Source organism: Erpetoichthys calabaricus, chromosome 8 (genome assembly GCF_900747795.2).
Source record: "Erpetoichthys calabaricus chromosome 8, fErpCal1.3, whole genome shotgun sequence".
Taxonomy (NCBI): domain Eukaryota; kingdom Metazoa; phylum Chordata; class Cladistia; order Polypteriformes; family Polypteridae; genus Erpetoichthys; species Erpetoichthys calabaricus.
This window is the reverse complement of record NC_041401.2, coordinates 138,635,456-138,656,318: the sequence shown is the minus strand read 5'-3', so window position 1 is coordinate 138,656,318 and position 20,863 is coordinate 138,635,456. Positions and strand designations below refer to the sequence as shown.

Sequence of the window (20,863 nt, the reverse complement as noted above, 5' to 3'; positions counted from 1 at the left end):
GTGGTAATTACAACTCAAGGACACATGATATTCTATATGGTGTTACACAAGGCTCTATCCTGGGTCCGCTGCTCTTTTCGATCTACATGCTTCCATTAGGTCAGATTATCTCAGGGCATAACCTGAGTTACCACAGCAATGCTGATGACATGCAGCTGTATTTATCAATAGCACCTGATGACCCCGACTCTGTTGTTTCACTAACACAATGTCTTACTTGTGTTTCTAAATGGATGAATAGAAATTTTCTCAAGCTAAATGAACAGAAAACAGAAATTTTAGTGATTGGCAATAATTGATATAATGAGGTTATTAGAAATAAACTTGATGCATTAGGATTAAAAGTCAAGACGGAGGTAAAGAATTTAGGGGTAACTGTTGATGGTAACCTGAATTTTAAATCACATATTAATCAGATCACTAGGACAGCATTTTTTCACTTAAGAAACATAGCAAAAGTTAGACCTCTTATATCATTGAAAGATACTGAGAAATTAGTTCACGCTTTTGTTTTCAGTCGACTAGATTACTGTTAACGCACTTCTCTCAGGACTACCCAAAAAAGACATAAATCGTTTGCAACTAGTGCAGAATGCAGCTGCTAGAATCCTAACTAGGAAAAGAAAATCCAAGCACATTTCTCCAGTTTTGATGTCACTACACTGGTTACCTGTGTCATTCAGAATTGACTTTAAAATACTGCTTATTGTTTATAAAGCCTTAAATAATCTTGCTCCATCTTATATATCAGAATGTCTGACACCTTATATTCCAAATCGTAACCTTAGATCCTCAACTGAGTGTCTGCTTAGAATTCCAAGAGCAAAACTTAAAAGAAGTGGTGAAGCGGTCTTCTGCTGTTATGCACCTAAAATCTGAAATAGCTTGCCAACAGGAATTCGCCAGGCAAATACAGTGGAGCACTTTAAAAAACTGCTAAAAACACATTATTTTAACATGGCTTTCTCATAATTTCATTTTAGTTTAATCCTGAAGCTCTGTATATTCAATTAATTATCATAACTATTCATGGTGGCTCTAAAATATGTACTAACCCCTACTCTCTCTTCTGTTTCTTTTTCCGGGTTTTCTGTGGTGGCGACCTGCACCACCACCACCTAATCAAAGCACCATGATGTTCCTACATTGATGGATTAAAAGCCAGAAGTCTACATGACCATCATCATCAAGTCCTTCCATGAGAACCCTAAATACAAAGAGGACTGTTCATTTATGTTAGGTACAATGCCCAGAGGGGGCTGGGCGGTCTTATGGTCTGGAACCCCTGCAGATTTTTTTTTTTTTTCTCCAGCCATCTGGAGTTTTTTTGTTTTTTCTGTCCAACCTGGCCATCGGACCTTACTCTTATTCTATGTTAATTAGTGTTGTCTTATTTTAAATCTTACTTTCTCTTTTTTTCTCTTTTCTTCATCATGTAAAGCACTTTGAGCTACATTATTTGTATGAAAATGTGCTATATAAATAAATGTTGTTGTTGTTGTTTTCCGTTTGGGTATTGCTTGGCTGACGATTGTTTCAGGGATCCAAGATGTCACAGATTTATAACATCAAGAGGTGTAAGGCTATGTGAGTCATGGAAGACATTCAATCTGGCATGGAAGTGTAATAAGATCTGTAACTCCTTTTTAGAATTGCAAGATGTCTTCATTTGAAATGATTTTGATATATTTCTTAAAGCAATCTTTGAGGGTGATTTTGCACATGTTTTTTTATCTGTCTTATTTTGTGCATTGTTTTTAAATAGCTATTAGGAGTTAGTTACTGTGGCGAGATGCTGATTCTGAAAGAGCTAAGGTCAGGATAAAGCTAGCAAGTTCTTGTAAACTCAAAATAGGGCCATCACAATTAACTTAATTTTTTGGATTAGTTATGGGGCCTGTCAGTGTCTTTTCTCCATTTCTCCCCTGGCTGGGGTTCAAATACATGTTTTACTTCCCTTTTGTTCATTTTTTATTCTTTGATTTATTTTGATTGTGTTTATGCTACTTTTATTGATTATGTGTATTAATCTTTGTTTTTAATTTTGTTTGTGTATGTAAGCTGCCTTTGTAATGTTCAATGTTTTGTGGGTGCTCCGCAAGAGGCAGGGCCACCTGCCAATCATCATCGGGAAATGCCCTCCTCCCTATAAAACCGTGAGGACTCCCTGTGGTTCATTTCAAATGTGCTAAGGAGTTGGTGAGTTATTGTGTTTTTTGCTGTGCTTATGTGTTGTCATGCATGCGAGTCAGAGATCCTCCTTACAGGCTCAGTCGAGGTAGGTAATAACCTGCCGGGATGAGTGGGGGCACTTCGCTAACACTGTCATCTCATTCTTTCTCCACAGTGCTGAGAAGCCACCCATTGAGGACAGCTGACCCCACTCTTTCCAGTTCAGCCACCATAAAAACCCGGACATCCCAGGAGGTGGTTTCATGACCGGCTTGAACGACCCGCCAGATGGAGCTCTGCTATTGATACAACCTTGGATATCCAGGTCAATAACTTTGCTTTTGTTACCTTGATTAACCCACAAAATGGGAAGTATGCCAAAGAGTTTTTTCTTTTGCTTTTGTTTTGTTTGGTCTTAGGACAATAAATGGGATGCCCCAATTTTTCTTGAGTAGTGGAGCTGTCATTCCTATACCCAGCCACAGGGCTTACTGCATTTTCGAACCCATGCTCTGTTTTTTGACATCATTTTGATTAATTGTATTGGGAATTTGTTTGCCTTGGATGGTAACTCCTTTAGTCCTTTTGTGCTCTTTGGAACCCAAAAGTAACACAGAGTATTTTTTGTGAACATAAATTTTGTATTTTTATGAAGATTTGGTGCTTAAACCCTTAATTAAACCCTTAATTCTAGGGTTTGATGGCAGTATATCCCCCTCTAATGGGCATTTTTGGAACTGTTTTTGGAACTTTTTAGTACTTGGGACTCATTGCCCTTGACAGTCAGGTCTTTTTAACCCCATTTGCTGTTTTTTCTATCTTTCTTGTACTATCCATTTTTTTGGCAGCTCAGTGAAACACTTTGACAATGACAATATTTTTAGTTTGATGTGCCTTCTGATCATGATATTTAGCCTCTGAATAAAAACCTAATTAACACATCCATCAATAACAGATGTATAGATTTAAAATATATATTATATATATGTGGTGTTTTGTACTTTAACAAGACAGTGTAGGATGTAATAGGCTATCACAACCTGTTATGGTGGACATCATCTGCATTCCACCTTTAAAACAAGACCTTCAAGTAACCAAGGTTTGGGTTCATTCTGCTAAGTTTATGGAGACTATTTTAAAAGAAACACAGGAAAGAGACCTGTCTAGCATGAATCCTTTAACTTTTTGCTCTGTGTTTATTGCTGTGAGCTTTACAGAAAACAAATTCTCATCAGTGCTAAACAAGGCAATGCACAGCTTTACTAGCTGCTTTCTTAATACACTGAGAAAAAATAAAGACGGAAAAAGAAATTCAAGTGTCAGCACTATTTAAGGAGATGATGCCTACTAAGAAACACCAAAGGTTTATTTTATTGTTTGTTTGTGGAAAATAAAAACCAACAATGCTACTTACTGTAGTATTTTCCAGTTCTTAGTGTCCCAGGTGCTGTTGGCAATATTATTTCATAAAGCTTACTGGGCCCTTAGGAAGGTTATGCTGGTGTATAAGCAATGCTTCTTTCATTGAACTTTGAACTATGCATCTGTACAGAAGTTTTATTTTTGACAACTCACACAGTCATCATCTCATGCTAGCACAAAATGATGTCTGCCAAGGGACAGTGCTGAGTTATTTGTTTGCTGCAGCACACTTTAGTTTTGGTACTGCAAAAATACATATATTACACATTTACTGTTATGTAGCAAGACTTTAACAACGGCTTCTTTAGGTCTTCATAACACTTTATAAAACATCAGTAGATCATTTATTTATCTCTGTGCATTGTGGCATATCGACATGATGGTAAAATGACTTGTTAATATGGAGGATCCACGGGTCTTACACTATGGAATATCAACAGAAATGTGTCTCAGTTAGGCCATCTCCAAAGTCGAGTTTTACTAGTAGGTCACACTGCAGAGATAAATAAACACTTGACTGATTCTTTGTAGGTGTTATAAAGACCCAAAGAAGTGTATGTAACGGTCTTGCTACATAATAGTAAATGAGTAATAAATGCATTTTTGCAGTACCTAAACTCAAATGTTACCAGACACTTTACTGTCATGTGTGATTTCTTTCATGTTGTGCATCACACTTTCCTCAGTGAAACTGGACTCTGTGTGCACCACCCATGCTACAAACTCTGTTACAGGCTGTTTCCTGCATCAGAAGTCTGGCTCTACAAATCTTGGAGTAGAGGAGGCCCTTGTTGCCGGTCTGCTTATGAATTCAAGGATTAATAAAATAACAATTGGAGGTCATGCTTTTAGTTACTGGGCCTCTAAACTGTGGAATGGTCTGCCTGCTGCTATAAGAGATACCCCTTCCGTCTTTCAAATCCCGGCTGAAGACTCACTACTTCATTTTAGCATACCCTGACTAGAGCTGCTGATTAACTGTACATACTGCATCTCTGTTGTTAGTCGTTAGTACTAAAACATAAGTAATAATGATAGTTATAATTTATTACTAACCCTCACCTGTTCTGTTTCTCTTCTCGGTTACTCAAATGTACCACTGTCCACCAACCAAGTGGTTTTGCCTGCTTAAGGTAAAGTCATCTCTGATGGAGGATTGCAAGAATCTTCGGATAGAGGGGTCCTTTCATCAGATTGGCTGGCTCATCGCTGTCTCAGCTGTGGAATGGCCAATGAGGGAAGGCAGCTTGATAGCTGAGGTCTCCAGGACTCTGAACAAATCCAAATCGTATTATATAATATCCTCTATTGTAGATTTCTGCTCTGTACTTGTAATATTTCTACTGCACTGTTATATTGTATTGAGGAATGTGTTCTGTTCTGTGTATTGTATTGTATTTACCCCCTTTTTTGACACCCACTGCATGCCCAACCTACCTGGAAAGGGGTCTCTCTTTGAACTACCTTTCCCAAGGTTTCTTCCATTTTTTTTCCCTACAAGGATTTTTTTGGGAGTTTTTCCTTATTTTCTTAGAGAATCAAGGCCTAGGGGCTGTCAAAAGGCAGGGCCTGTTAAAGTCCATTGTGGCACTTCTTATATGATTTTGGGCTATACAAAAATAAATTGTATTGTATTGTATTGAATTGTATTGTATTGTACTGTATTGTATTGTTGCACTAGGGGACTGCACTAGAGCAGATTTAGAGTGAGAAATCTGGTGCTTGCCAGACACCAACTTTGACCGGAGTGTCTTGATGTGCTGCGATCATGCATTCTTTCTGTAGTTTTGCTTATTTTCTGTTAATCCTCAGGTTTTCCCCTATATTCCAAACAGGTATGTGTGTCACTTTTATTAGCAATTCTAAATTTTTCAGTTATGCCCTCTTATGGATTGACATCCTGTCTGTAGCTGATTCATGCCTTGATCCCTATGCTGCTGGGATGACAATTTATTAAAGAAAAGGAAACAAAGGGAAATAAAACAAAAACAAACATTTTGCTGATATGTAAATCAGGCTAATTTAGATAACAATTGCTTCCCCTCGTCTGCACATTCTGATTACAGATATAAACTTTGGCAGTGCAACATTGGGTTCAGAGTGATTAGTAAGTTAAAATGGGGAAGGTAAGTTAGGTTTTGTAATGGATAATAGTAAATGTCCAGTTATTTGAACATTTTAGTTGGTATAAAGGTGGATGTAAAATAAAAGTTAAATCAGTTTTTGATTTAATGAAAATGTTATTTGTACATGGTAATGATTTTAAGAGTAACCATTGTTACACGTGCAGGTTAAGAAAGGAAGTGTTATCACCACTTCCCTTCAGTCAGGATTTTAAATATAGTAGCATTGCTTATGATAAGTGATTTGTGATGGTGTGTTTAATAGGTTCATTTTGAAAATTAACTTTCATATCATACTTTGCATCTTCCACCTTTTGCCCAACATTATAATGTATTTGTACTTTTACAGTACACAGGACATAGCAATATTGAAAATGCTAATAATTTAGTTTTGCTGAAAAAAAAATGCATTGCTTTTCACAGATAATTTTTTATGAAGATCTAAACTTCCAAGGCCGCTGTTATGAGTGCAACAGCGACTGCTCCGATCTGCACTCTTACTTCACTCGCTGCCAATCAATCAGAGTGGAAAGTGGCTGCTGGATTCTGTACGATCACCCCGACTGCACTGGATACCAGTATGTCCTAATGCGGGGAGAATACCCAGAACCTCAGAAATGGATGAGTTTCAGTGACAGTATCAAATCCTGCCGAATGATCCGAAATGTAAGCCCCAAAGAAAACAGCTTTTCCAGTCTTCCTGGTTAAAGTGCATATCTTTGTACGTTGTAATGTTTAATATAATTTCCAACCACTATTTATTGGTTCCATTTAAAGCAGTCTGAGGTTGCAAGTGTTGATCTTTATGTAATGGTGTAAGATTAGAGGAACCAGAGTGAAGTGGAGACTTTGAACAAAAATGGGAAGTGTAAACTGCACAAAACTGACATCAAAGCACTGCAGGAGAGAAAAGTATGACCGTCAGATCAAAATAAATAGACAAAGTCATAACAAATTTTTGTCAAAACAAAAGTCAAAGCCTTCAAAAATAAAATGACAGAGAAAAGAGGTGTTTCCTTTATCGAGACGATTCCTGAGCCTATGGCTCACAACTAAATAAGATGGCAGCCAAAACTGTGTCACTACTCCCACCGATACACTTTGGTGTATTGCATATCACTAAAGATGTGGGCATCATAGCAATCAAAAATCTGAAATACCAGAACAATGCCATCATCACTGTGCAACATTAAATTGATTAAAGAAAGAATAATAACAAAAGATCAATGCTACGGTATAGCTTAAGTTATGGCAACAGAATCTTGGTCAGCTCAGTATTGAATTTACTTTTAATAATTGAATTTATTATTATGATTTATCAATTTAAGGTAGGGCAGTATCAAAAATTATTAACAATCATTTGGAGAAGCAGAAACAACAAAACACACAAAGAAGAAAATCTTTGGTAATCTGAGCTACTCAGCACTCCACGGACTGTGCCACAATTTCATGTTATTTATTAGTACACATTTGCATACTTTCTTATATGAATACAGAGGGTGGTGCAATGGGTCATACTGCTTCCTCAGGGGTCCAGCATCCAAAGTGTGGAATTTTTCTCTCACATTCTTCAGTGACACACAGGGTGGACTAAATGTTTGCCCTTGTGTGAGCCAGGGCTGTTTCCCACCTTGCACCTTATGCTTCCAAGATAATCCCTGGCCGTCTGTGACCTGAGTTGAATTAAGCTTCTTTGATGATAATATGATTTAAGACATTTATTTGAAGTTTGTTAATTTTTCTATCATTATTAGAAACAATAATGTTTACTGAATGATTAAGTTCTAGTATTCCTGATGTGCGCATGTACTATTACAATCATCCATGGATAAATCATCGATCCTTTGATCCATCCACATGGCACACATTTATCCGTCCATGTGTTATGACAGATTTTTTCATATACTTTGCAAATGCACATGTGAACATGTCCTGGAAGACAGGAGGAACAAATCCAACATATGATACCACTACATAAAGGATTACAAACTAATCAGTTGGAAGATTTTAAGTAGTTGGATAACAAAACTGAGCATATTAATTTTGAACTATTTTTGTGTTTTAGGTTTATGGAAATTCATACAAGATTAGAGTCTATGAAAGAACCGAATTTAGAGGCCAAATGAAGGAATACGACAATGACTGCGATTCCATCTTTGACAGTCTTCAGTTCCACCAGATTAACTCCTGCATTGTACTGGATGGGATTTGGGTGTTTTATGATCAGCCCAGCTATAGTGGGCACCAGTACTTTTTGGATCGAGGTGAATATCGCTGTCATACAGATTGGGGGGCTACTTCTGCAAAAGTTGGCTCATTTCGCAGGATAACGGAGTGCTAAAATGTGTGCACTTCATGTATAAGTCCGCAATAAAGTGTTTTTGAGCAGCAAAGGCAAACTTGTCCAATATCTTTAATTTCATGTATGCATTATTATCATGGTCTTTCCTGTTATTTAATTCTTTAGTAAAAATTAACCTTTGACACACAGTGATGCAGTCCAAAAGGTGTACGTTTAATTTTTTTCAAATATTTGGAGTACTTCACCCAATAAAACAAATACAACACCTGAGAATCCACTCCGGAACCATCAGAACAAAAACATGGAACGTCTTCTGTGTTCGTCCTTATCATCAATACGGTAACTACAGTAGAATGTCGATTATTGAAACTAATTTGATCCCAAGGCAGCTTTGAATAATCAAATAGTTTGAATCATTTTCATACATGAGAATGCATATTTTATTTTTGATTTTTGTTTTTTTTTTTTATTTGATGTATTTCATTACTTCTCTGCATTTCCTGGTTTCTTCTTCTCTTTTAAAATCCATTGGCCTGGGTTTGTTTCTATCATGAAACCTCCTGAGGGATCCTGGCTTGGATCAGCTGAGAAGAGATGGTGTTACCACTGACCTAAAATGAGTGGTTTGAATATTCAGGCTGGCTTTGTGTGAGACAGAGAAGAGTTCCTGATGCCATGTGGCTGGAGCTGTGGAACATCAGAGGGCACTGTGTGCTGGTTCCAAGTCAATTGCAAGGGCCATGCTCATACACGTCAACAAAGGCCCATTTACAGTTGCCAATAAGCCTAACATGCACATCTTTCAAGATATTATGGCAGATGGCCAGGGTTCCAAGGAAGGACGGGGGAGAGAACAGGCATGGGGCATTATCTCCCCCAGAGCACTATATGGCAGTCCCCCTGGGCTGCAGCAGTGGCTCACATTCCCACAGACCTTCATGGGAGTTGGAGTTCGGGTACAGCCCTGTTGGGTTCCATGGGTGTTGCCAAGAGGTGCTCGAGGAGCCAGAGTCAGGAGGAAGAGAATGAAGCTTGCCAGGAGGAGTGGAGGCGAAGTAGAGAATGAGAGAAAAAGAAATAAAGAAGAAGAAGAAAAGAGAGTAATGAATGCTTTATTTGTGCTTATTGGAGTTTGTGATTGTGGGGAACAATTGGGAAGAGTTTCCCACAGCCAAATAAAACTCGTCTGGTGTGCTGGAATTGTGTCTTGTGTCTGTCTGTGTCAGTTTTGGAGAGCTGGTGTGCCCCCTGCAGGTCCAAATATATATAATGTTAATGCATTTACATAAGGCTTAGTAATACCCATCAATACCCACTGCTATGGAGTAACGCTTAGAGAGGCAATATACCTTGCTTTTCACACTAGATAGAGTTTAAACCCCCAAAAAATCACTTTGATGAGCTTTGCATTCCTTATATGCATGCATAATTAATTTTGGGGCAACTTTGAGAAACCGTAGGTGAAATGAAAGTTTACTGTTTCGCTCATCACTAGCTATTCTGCATGTAGCTTATAATAAATAACCAGAAACTAACAAATTAAGTGGCAGGAGTAATAATTCAACATTCCACTAATGGACTACTTTAATTTTATTTTATGTTGCCAGTGTTTCAAATAATTGAAGTTTCAGATGATTGCCATTTGGATGATTAACATTCTTCAGCATTTTGCCTCCCAGTCTTCCTCCATGCAAGGGATATCTTATCTCATTGTGAACTTGACTCCTAGTTTCAAGTGGTACAGGCAAGGAGTGATGTTAGCTGAATTTGAACAGCCACTTGAGAGTCAGAGACCACCTTAAAAATAGGAGGAGGAAATAGCTTTAGCCTTTTTCCTGAAGCCAGTGTAACAAGGGAAAGCAGCCTTGTTTCGAAAATATTGAATGTTCTAACAGAATCAGTTTTGGTCATTCAAGTCAGGACATCTATGGTTACTCTTCTCTAGAATTAGCCTCCCCTTAATCTGAAAGTTGGCATATTATCCACTAGATCTAATGAACACCACATTGGGGAGTCACAGCTACCCATTCAATGGAGGACATTAAATAAAGGCTCTAGCAGAAGTAGAGGGACTGTCTAGTTTTCTTAAACTCTATCCTACTTACAGTATTTCTAACTTAGAGAGTTTTCTTTAATGTACAGGGCCCTTTGACAGGATCAAATTGTATATAATGGTGCAGTAAACCCTTAACAATTGCACAGTGACTTAGGTTAGGTATACTGTTTGCGGATTACAGTTTTCATTAATATGAATCATAAATAAAGGGAAAGCATGGCAACTGGCAAAGAGTGGGCATTTTGACAAGCTATCAAAGGGTTACGAGGCAGAAATAACATATGGCTTCTAGAGGGTGACTTGGCAGGATCTGTAGTTCAAAAATTAAAAAAAAAGACTTCCAAGTTCCCATATGGGTTGGGAGTGGCCATTATGCACAATGCCCCCTAGTAATTATTGTGTATGTCAGATGGTAAAATATGAATTGTCCAGCAGTTGAGTGACAGAATTACAGAATATGCCATATTATAGAAGGAAAGCAAACAAGCTTTTCAGAAGGATATCTGTCCCTTTATTTATTAGTTTGGTCTCAGGAATGCAGAGATACCCGGGATCACAAGAGTGAACATTGATTTGGCTTGAAGGTGAGTTTTAAAGGTCAGTTTTTGCCAGTGGTCAGAAGGCTCAGGTAATGAGCAGTAATGTAGCAACCTGTTGTGCTGAGAGTTCAACGTTTAGATCCTTCGTAAATCCATCTCACCCAACTGGTGGCCACCAAACTCTATGAAGTCATGCAGTGTGGGGTAATTTGCTTTTTTGTGGACTTACGATCATCTGTCATCTCATAGGGGGCTATCAAAGATTTGTCCTTTACCACAGTTTCTAAAAATTAAATAAAAACTCTTGATAATTGAGTTTTACCAATCAACTAAATTTTAAATGAAACATTGCCCTTTGAAGAGAACATGAAGAAGTACATAATTAATTCGAAAAAGTAAGGGAAAATATGTTGCAAAGTTAGAGGTCAGAATTAGTAACTCTTATACTCAGAGGACACATTAGAAATAGAGCATGATTGTGCATGCTCTATTAGATAGAGCATGAAATGGATGGGATCCCGGGTATCATCTCAATATTTTCCATAACTATCTTGTGACCACAAAAGTCAATATTTTACTGTAGTGTACAATTGCCAGTGATTGAGTGATGGCTTTAAAATCGTGGCTGAACATTAATCTTTTTCTTTAAAGATGGTAATAAGTATGTGGCAGCAGAAAACACAATGGTCTTTCCTTCTATGTTTATGGTAAATAGGCCATCTTTTGTTCTGAATGGAAGTAAACGTTTGATTTTGGTAGTGAGTATACTAGATAACAACCAAACAAATTTTACTCTTTAGTTTTAACCATTGAGAATGTATCAGAACTTATGTAACAAAAATGTAGTTACATTTTGCAATTTGAATTATTTCTAAATGGGTGAAACTTCCATTGTGCCTCCATGGCTTAGAATAAAGCCAACAAATAAACAACATTATAAATTGAATTTTTATAAAAGTGGGAAATAAGAAAATGAAGGGGGAATACAAAGTAACTAGGGAAACAAACAGAAAAGAAAAAAAAAATCATTGAGTGAACAGCAGATGCATTTTTCAAAAAATTTAAATGACACTGTTTGTCTCAAGAGCTGAGTGGTAGAGGTTTGGAATCAGAAACTGGGAATTAAAAAAAAATGCAATGGCAGAGGTCAAATGATTGGGCAAACGTTTATTAAAAAGGAAAACAAACTTAAACTTGGGAACATTTCACTTTTTACATTCTTGTATGTGAAGTATAGAGAAAGTATTGTCTTCTTCTTCTTCTTTCGGCTGCTCCCATTAGGGGTCACCACAGTGGATCATCTTCTTCCATATCTTTCTGTTTTCTCCATCTTGTTCTGTTTCACCCATCACCTGCATGTCCTCTCTCACCACATCCATAAACCTTCTCTTAGGCCTTCCTCTTTTTGTCTTGCCTGGCAGCTCTATCCTTAGTATCTTTCTCCCAATACTGTATACTCAGCATCTCCCCTCTCCAAATGTCCAAACCAATGCAATCTTGCCTCTCTGACTTTGTCTCCCACCCAGTGCAAATCTTAGCATCTTTAACTCTGCTACCTCCAGCTCTGTTTCCTGCTTTCTGGTCAGTGCCATCGTCTCCAACCCATATAACAAAGCTGGTCTCACTACCGTCCTGTAGACCTTCCCTTTCACTCATGCTGATATCCGTCTGTCACAAATCACTCCTGACACTCTTCTCCACCCATTCCACCCTGCCTGCACTCTCTTTTTCACCCCTCTTCCACAATCCCCATTACTCTGTACTGTTGATCCCAAGTATTTAAACTCATCCACCTTCGCCAACTCTACTCCTTGCATCCTCACCATTCCACTGACCTCCCTCTCATTCACACACATGTATTCTGTCTTGTTCCTACTGACCTTCATTCCTCTCCTCTCTAGAGGATATCTCCACCCCTCTAGGGTCTCCTCAACCTGTTCCCTACTATCGCTACAGATCACAATATCATCAGCAAACATCATAGTCCATGGGGACTCCTGTCTAATCTCTTCTGTCAACCTGTCCATCACCATTGCAAATAAGAAAGGGCTCAGAGCCGATCCCTGATGTAATCCCACCTCCACCTTGAATGCATCTGTCACTCCTACCACAGACCTCACCACGGTCACACTTCCCTCATACATATCCTGTACAACTCTTACATACTTCTCTGCCACTCCCGACTTCCTCATACAATACCACAACTCCTCTCAAGGCACCCTGTCATATGCTTTCTCCAGGTCCACAAAGATGCAATGCAACTCCTTCTGGCCTTCTCTATACTTCTCCATCAACACACTTCTCCAAACATTGCATCTGTGGTGCTCTTTCTTGGCATGAAACCATACTGCTGCTCACTAATCATCACCTCACTTGTTAGCCTAGCTCCCACTACTCTTTCCCATAACTTCATGCTGTGGCTCATCAATTTTATCCCCCTGTAGTCACTACAGTCCTGCACATCCCCCTTATTCTTAAATATTTTCACCAGTACACTTCTTCGCCACTCTTCAGGCATCCTCTCACTTTCCAAGATTCCATTAAACAATCTGGTTAAAACCTCCACTGCCATCTCTCCTAAACACCTCCATTCTTCCACAGGTATTTCATCTGGACCAATGGCTTTTCCATTCTTCATCCTCTTCATAGCTGTCCTCATTTCCTCCTTGCTAATCCATTGCACTTCCTGATTCACTATCTCCACATCATCCAACTTCTTCTCTCTCTTGTTCTCTTCATTCATCAGCTACTCAAAGTACTCTTTCCGTCTGCTCAACATACCCTCCTCACTTGTGAGTAAGTTTCCATCTTTATCCTTTATCACCCTAACCTGCTGCACATCTTTCCCAGCTCGGTCCCTTTGTCTAGCCAATCGGTGCAGGTCCTTTTCTCCCTCCTTAGTGTCCAAACTCTCATACAACTCATGATACACCTTTTCTTTAGCCTTCACCACCTCTCTCTTCACCTTGCGCCTTATCTCCTTGTACTCTTATCTACTTTCTGCATCTATCTAACTATCCCACTTCTTCTTTGTAATCCTCTTCCTCTGTACACTCTCCTGTATTTCCTCATTCCACCACCAGGTTTCCTTTTCCTCCTTCCTCTGTCCAGATGTCACGCCAAGCACCCTTCTTGCTGTCACTCTTACTACATCTGTTGTAGTTTCCCAACTGTCTGGTAATTCTTCACTACCACCCAGTGCCTGTCTCACCTTCTCCCTAAACTCAACCTTGCAGTCTTCCTTTTTCAACTTTCACCATTTGATCCTTGGCTCTGCCCTCATTCTCTTCCTCTTCTTGATCTTCAACGTCATCCTACAGACCAACATTTCCATTGAAATCCGCTCCAATCACCATTTTCTATCCCTTGGGTACACTGTTCATCACTTCATCCAATTCACTCCAAAAATATTCTTCCTCATCCATTGCACATCCAACTTGCGGGTTAGTGCATTAACAACATTCATCATCACACTTCCAATTTCCAGCTTCATAATCATTACTCTGTTTGACACTCTTTTCACCTCCTCGCATACTGTTCCTTCAGAATAACCCCTACTCCATTTCTCCTTCTATCCACACCATGATAGAACAATTTGAATCCATCTCTGATCAACTTGGCCTCACTCCCCTTCCATTTAGTCTCTTGCACGCACAATATATCAACCTTCCTTCTCTCCATCATATCTGTTAACTCTCTCCCCTGACCAGTCATACTGCCAACATTAAAAGTTCCTACCCTCAGTTCCACTCTCTTTAGTACTGGTGGCGGTCGTTGTTAACCTGGGGCTCGACTAATCCGGTATGGAAATTTGTATTGTTGTCCGCATATTGATTTGGCAAAATTTTACACCGGATGTCCTTCCTGACGTAACTCTCCCCATTTATCCGGGCTTGGTACAGGCATGAAGAAACACACTGGTTTGTGCATCCCCAGTGGCTGGATTGGAAAGTATTTTAATCGTCCAAAAATTCGACCTCAAGATTTTAATGAACCTCCCTGAGTCCCAAAATGCCATTTTTGGAATTATGTCTGTGTGTCTGTCTGTCTCTCTGTGTGTGTGCCACTTAGTTCAACCAAATTTTGGTTACAAGTATTAGGTACAAAGCATAGATTTCTATCAACTTTTTAGCTATTTCTGCTAACCAGAAGTGGCACTTTACCTTTTATTCATGCAGCTGCAGATTCCGATTTTTTCAGCTTTACTTTTATAATAATTGCTCAATATATTATTAATTTGAATTGTTTTGTTGTTGATGGTTCTTCAATGCACATAATATAAAAATATAATCATTGTGTTGCAGTTTACTCCTCAAACATCCATCACCATATCTGAGTATACAAGAAAGTCTAGGGGAGACCACGTCCGATTTTTTCTTTGAAAAATCATGTAGTGGCTTCTCTATATGTGTTATAAACTTTAGAAAGAGGACATTTATAATTCAATATAAGTTCTTTATATAACATGTAGTCTTATGTTCATAAATCAAACTTGCAGTCATGAAACATGAATGGTCAGAAAACTGTAAGCCGTCGTTACCCCATTTGAAAACAAGGAAACTCAAAGAGTTCTGCTTCTATGTAACTAAATACCGACTACAATTCTATTAGTGGATTTCTGAGCACTAAGGAAGTCCCATTACAAGTTAACTTTAGATGTTAAACAGGATCATCCATTATCTATGTAATTAAGAGAAACTCTAATTAAAATAAGCAAACGCTTACTGTGCATGTGAGTCATATTACAATCACTAAAGTATAAACCAAGTAACAGCAAGTTAAAGCATCATCCAGTGGGGAAGGAGTTAACAGGCGAGGCGTGCAGACTGTCTTTGCTTTAAGTAGGAACTGAAATCTCTTTTGCAAAGTAAATTTTCTTTAAGCCAACACCTAATTACAATTAATTTGAATGGAAAACATTTTCAACCATTCCTTGGCTCTAAAAATGACCCCCATTTTTGTTCAAATAATACAGATTTACATAAATATTTGCAGAAGTAGTTTAATCATAACCTTAGTCCTCAAAACAATACAGGTTCACTGGATAGATACAATAACACAACCAATCAATCAATCAATCAATCAATCGATAAATAAATAAATTAATAAATATAACAAGTACGAATGGGTGAAAGCATTGAATTGCCTGATAGCCGTGGACAGAAAAGCACCCTAGGGGTGCTTCTTGGTGAGCTTGTGGCTAAAAGTGCTCTAAGAGTGCGTGTCCTGGAGGGGATTTTTCATGGTGGTATTCAATTTTGCTGTCATGCTCTTTTAATAGTTTTGATAAGGCATTGATAATGTTTAATGAAGCTCTTCATGTACACTTTATCACTTCTAGTTGCAAATTCAAAGAAATGGCCTTTCGTATTTTCTTGGGCTTTTCCAGCTGGTTCATGATCTTTTTTGAAACTGTGATGCCCAGGATAATGTGAGAAGACCTGTGAGCAAACACATGACAAGGTGAGAAACCACAACTTCACCTTAACAATAATAGCACTTACAGTTGAAAAGGGTAGATTTGGCATAGCAAATATTTAACCTACTGACTTGTGTCAAAGGTGACATCCTTTGAGAAGACCACATTTAAAGTCATTGAGCTCTTCAGTACGACCCATTCTATAGCTAGTGCTTGTCAATAGAGACTCAATGGTTATGTGCTCGATTGTATGCACCTGTTAACAGTTGGTGCAGCTGAAACACTTGAACATAATCATTTGGGGGGGTCCCATACTTTTGACCAGATAGATAGATAGATAGATAGATAGATAGATAGATAGATAGATAGATAGATAGATATGAAGGCATTTTTTTTATAAAATTACCTTATATGAATAATCAATAATAAATAAAGAAATATAAAATTCTTGTTGGGCACACAAAAATAACATTAAAATAAAGTAACAGCATTTTCCTGTTTTTGATTTGACAGTTTTAAGTCTCCTTTTTCAAACATTTAATCAACCAAATAAGGATTTAAGCCTGCAGCTGCATTGTGACTTCACTGTAACTTTTTCTGTGTAACACTGCCATGTCCCTAGCAGATCTCTTTGTTCAGATAATGATGATTCTGTGTTTCAGAACAATGTGTTTTGCTTAGATAAATCGCTAAATTGCTGATTGAATGGGCTCATTAATTTGTATAAAGTACGTATTAAACTTTATTGTTAAATGCAAGTATAAAAAGAAGCTGAATGCAAGGCCTCATTGAGGTTGTGAAAGGAGTCTGCTACAGTGACAGTCTGACAATGGGGAAGGTAAATTACACTATTTCATTTTATTTATTTAGAAAATTAGTTGTTGATCTCATAGTTTTCATTTTGAATTAGCTGAAAATGATTTTATTATTAGGAAAACATCTATTTGTTTGGATTTCCTAAAAATGTTGAATTAATAGAAACAGTAACACCAGAATTAATACATAATACAAAACAAACTTTTTCTTTTTAGTAACATACTCATTTCATTGTAAAGGATTATTAATCACATATGCATTGCATATAATCATCTCTTATACATCATACATGCAATTTATGCAAACAGCAGCACGTGCAGATTTGGTATAACTCTTTCTGTGCTCTCTAGATCATCTTCTATGAGGACAGAAACTTCCTTGGTCGCTCCTACGAGTGCACCAGTGACTGCCAAGAGTTACAGACCTACTTTAGTCGTTGTAACTCCATCCGAGTGGACAGCAGCTGCTGGGTTCTGTTTGAGCGCCCCAATTATTTGGGATGTCAGTATATATTAACCCCAGGCGAGTACCCTGATTATCAGCGTTGGATGGGATTCAATGATTGTGTTCGCTCGTGCAGAATAATCCGAAATGTAAGTAACTATTAAATTGCATGACTTAACTTCTATATTTCTGTTAAGTAAAAATGCACGGGAGTAAACAATGAATCTGTTTTTGTTCCTTTTATTAATGGTGGCTTTTGGACTAAGTTCATAGATAATATTCTTAAAGTTTATTAATGACTAACACAAATGATTTAAGATAATGGCAGCTTCAGATCAGATAATGATACACAAACTTTGTTTTTCACTTGTATTATTTCATGTTTTCCACAATATGGAGAAAATCTCTTAACACAACTGTTTTTGCTTTGCAGGCAAATGGCCCATACAGACTAAAGATATATGAAAGGATAAACTTTGAAGGCCAGATGATGGAGTTTACAGATGACATACCTTCTCTCCAGGAACACTTCCATAACAGAGAGATCCATTCTTGTCATGTGATAGATGGGGCTTGGGTCTTATTTGAGCACCCTAATTGTAGGGGACGGCAGTATCTGGTGGAGAAGGGAGAGTTCAGACGCTTCACTGACTGGGGAGCTATGCACCCTATTGTGGGCTCCTTCAGACGGGTAATGGAGTTTTAAAAGGCTCTAAAGTGATATTACTGGAAAATTCTTTCAAATGACATGCAAATAGAATAAAATTCGCAATAAAGAAAACATAACTTAAAATTACTTATTTCAGATAATTATATTAGAACATTAGAAAATCCTGGACAAGAACAGGCCATTAATCCCAACAGAGCTTGCCAGTCTTATTCACTTAATTCTTCCAAAATAACATCAAGTTGATTTTTGAAAGTTCCTAAAGTCCTAATATCTAACACACTACTTGGTGACTTATTCTATGTGTCTATGGTTCTCTGTGTGAAGAAAAACATCCTAATGTTTGTGTGAAATTTACCCTTAACAAGTTTCCAACTGTGTCCCCGTATTCTTGATGAACTCATTTTATAATAACAGTCTTGATTCACTGTACTAATTGCCTTCTTAATTTTAAACACTTCAATCACGTCACCTCTTAATCTTCTTTTGCTTAAACTGAAAAGGCTCAGTTCTTTTATTTGTTCCTCATAATTCATCCCCTGTAGCCCTGGAATAAGCCTAGTTGCTCTTCGCTGGACCTTTTCTAGCACTGCTATGTCCTTTTTGTAGCCTGGAGACCAAAACTGCACACAGTACTCCAGATGAGGCCTGACCAGTGCATTATAAAGCTTGAGCATAACCTCCTTGGACTTGTACTCTATCACATATCCTGGTATAATGAAAAAGATACCTAACAACATTTTGATAGATTATTATTGGCTGCCTTGAGTTTCTGGTGATTGGATGAGTTTCTTCAATGTGCTCCATCTTGCAAAGCACTCCAACAGTCCAATACAGTTAACTTCTAATAAATGATCCTCTGAACATATGTGTATAATTTTTAAATTGTCAGAAAGTAATATCCTATTCTGACTGTATCTGTGCTAGGCAGAACTTAAAAGATAAACTGAATCTGTGTATGCTGTTGAAGTCTACACAAACATCAGCAAGAATCAAACACAAATGAGTAGAAGTCAAAATTCTAAGCAAAAGCCTGCAGACAGATCATTTATCACAACAAAGGCTCAGCCCCAGACTGCACCCTCTCTTAAGTCAGACCCATACAGCAACTGTATGTAGTAACACTCCCACAATCCTATATGTTAGTGGCACCCAAATATTCACTTGCTTAAAAGTGGCATATATGACAAAATGGGGTAGCCACAACAATCTGCTCCCAAATATTATCAAGATAAAAGAATCCATAATGAACTCCATGAACTCTGCCCATTATCAGTGGTGCAATAACACATACTGTCAACTTCTTCATGGTTCTCTAGTCACACATTTCTGACCTGCCAAAATTAACCCAAAATATGCAATATCAAGACACAAGAGAGCCTCAACATTCTGAGAACTCCAGAGAAACAAAGAATGAAAAGAATCACACTTTTAAACTTTATTGTTGCACCACAGATAGTTTGCTGACAAGGGGTGTCCTTATGTGGTAAGGTAACAGAACCATGCATGGTAGCAATGCCATTTACAGAGTTATGCACAAAAACAAGTAGCATCTTCACTACCATCAGGACAGTGACTGGTCAATCCTGGCACAAACTGTTTTCACCTTTACAGAAGATATTGTAGCAATAAAAGCACCAACCGGTAGCTTCCAAAAAACTTTTTACCCCCAAACAGTACTTGTTCTAAAAATGGGGGAAATCTGATCATAGGATTGGTATTCTAATTCAACAGACAGCCAAATATCACTACACTGTATATACTGTACAATGTATTAATATGCTTTATTTTCTTCTTTGTATTCAATTTCTATTTAATCATTATTTTGACAAGCATATAAAAATAAAATTTCTAGTAAACTTATATCATATAGCATGTTAGCAATCATTGCTTTCAAGCCTTTAAAGAATTTATGCCTAAAGTCTACAAGTTGAGAGTTTATGTTAAGATGAAATAACTGTTTACAATCACTTTTTATTAAACTTTAAGCTTTTTGATTTGCCCACAAATACACTGTGGACACTAGGGGTCACTGTTGCCCCTTAAACCCAACAGACAGACACACAGGACACAGGGTAAAAGCACTGAGAAGTATTTTTAATTCTTTTTCTTCTCCAAAACAGTGCCCTAAGCACCACAACCACAATAAACAGGCAAATAAACACCATGAACCACAATATTATTCTTCTTTCTTTCTTTTGCTTTCTCCACACCTCCCGGCAAGCTTCGTCCACCTCCACCCAACGCTGGCTCACTTGCTGGGTTCCCAACAGTCCTTTAAATGGTGTTCGACCCGGTTCAAGAACTTGAGTTTTCTTCAGCCCAGAAGTACTTCTGGGCTTTTGTCCCCATGACTTGGTAGTACTTCGGGGCTATGGGTGAGACATGGCTCCCCTGGTTCTCTTGCAGCGTCCCCTTGCGGCACCCATGGTACCCAGCAGGGCTGTGGTATTAAACTACATGTCCCATAATGCCCTGTGAGAATCCGGGGCATCGCTGCAGTCCAAGGAAGCTGCCATCTAGAGTCTTGGGGGAGGCAGTGTCCTAGAAAAGCTGCCTTCCCCTATCCTTCCATCTCATGGGAGTTCTGGCTGGGTTTAGCTACCCGGCTGTCTGTTACAACACTTTCAATTATTACGCCATGTTTTTAAGATCAGTCAACAAACTTTCAAGCTTTAATGACTTTGTAAACAAGACAAAGTGCTCTCAAAGCATCCCCAGACCTTGAGTGAATGACAAAAAGACCCAAACACTCAAGTTAGTATGAAAGATAGGTTAAAGTCTCAAAGTATAATCCAGGAAAACTACCAACACCTGAATTCACACTGGGCTTTCTACACAGGCTGTTTCCACTAAACCATTGAGAGGTGCTTTGTCCAGTTGCCCACTCTCTCACTTACTCT

General features: G+C 38.2%; 2 protein-coding genes across 2 annotated transcripts; both read left to right on the top strand.

The window, feature by feature from the left end:
* Positions 1 to 5,711: 5,711 nt before the first annotated feature.
* Positions 5,712 to 8,058, top strand: LOC114656612 (gamma-crystallin M2-like). The gene is made up of 3 exons (XM_028808249.2): positions 5,712 to 5,720; positions 6,141 to 6,383; positions 7,783 to 8,058. The coding sequence occupies exons 1-3, from the start codon at positions 5,712 to 5,714 to the stop codon at positions 8,056 to 8,058; spliced, it is 528 nt and encodes a 175-aa protein (XP_028664082.2).
* An 8,804-nt stretch (positions 8,059 to 16,862) lies between these two features.
* Positions 16,863 to 17,999, top strand: LOC114656753 (gamma-crystallin M2-like). Its single transcript, XM_028808367.2, has 3 exons — positions 16,863 to 16,871; positions 17,200 to 17,442; positions 17,727 to 17,999. Exons 1-3 carry the CDS (start codon positions 16,863 to 16,865, stop codon positions 17,997 to 17,999), a joined length of 525 nt encoding a protein of 174 aa, XP_028664200.1.
* The last annotated feature ends 2,864 nt before the right edge of the window (positions 18,000 to 20,863 follow it).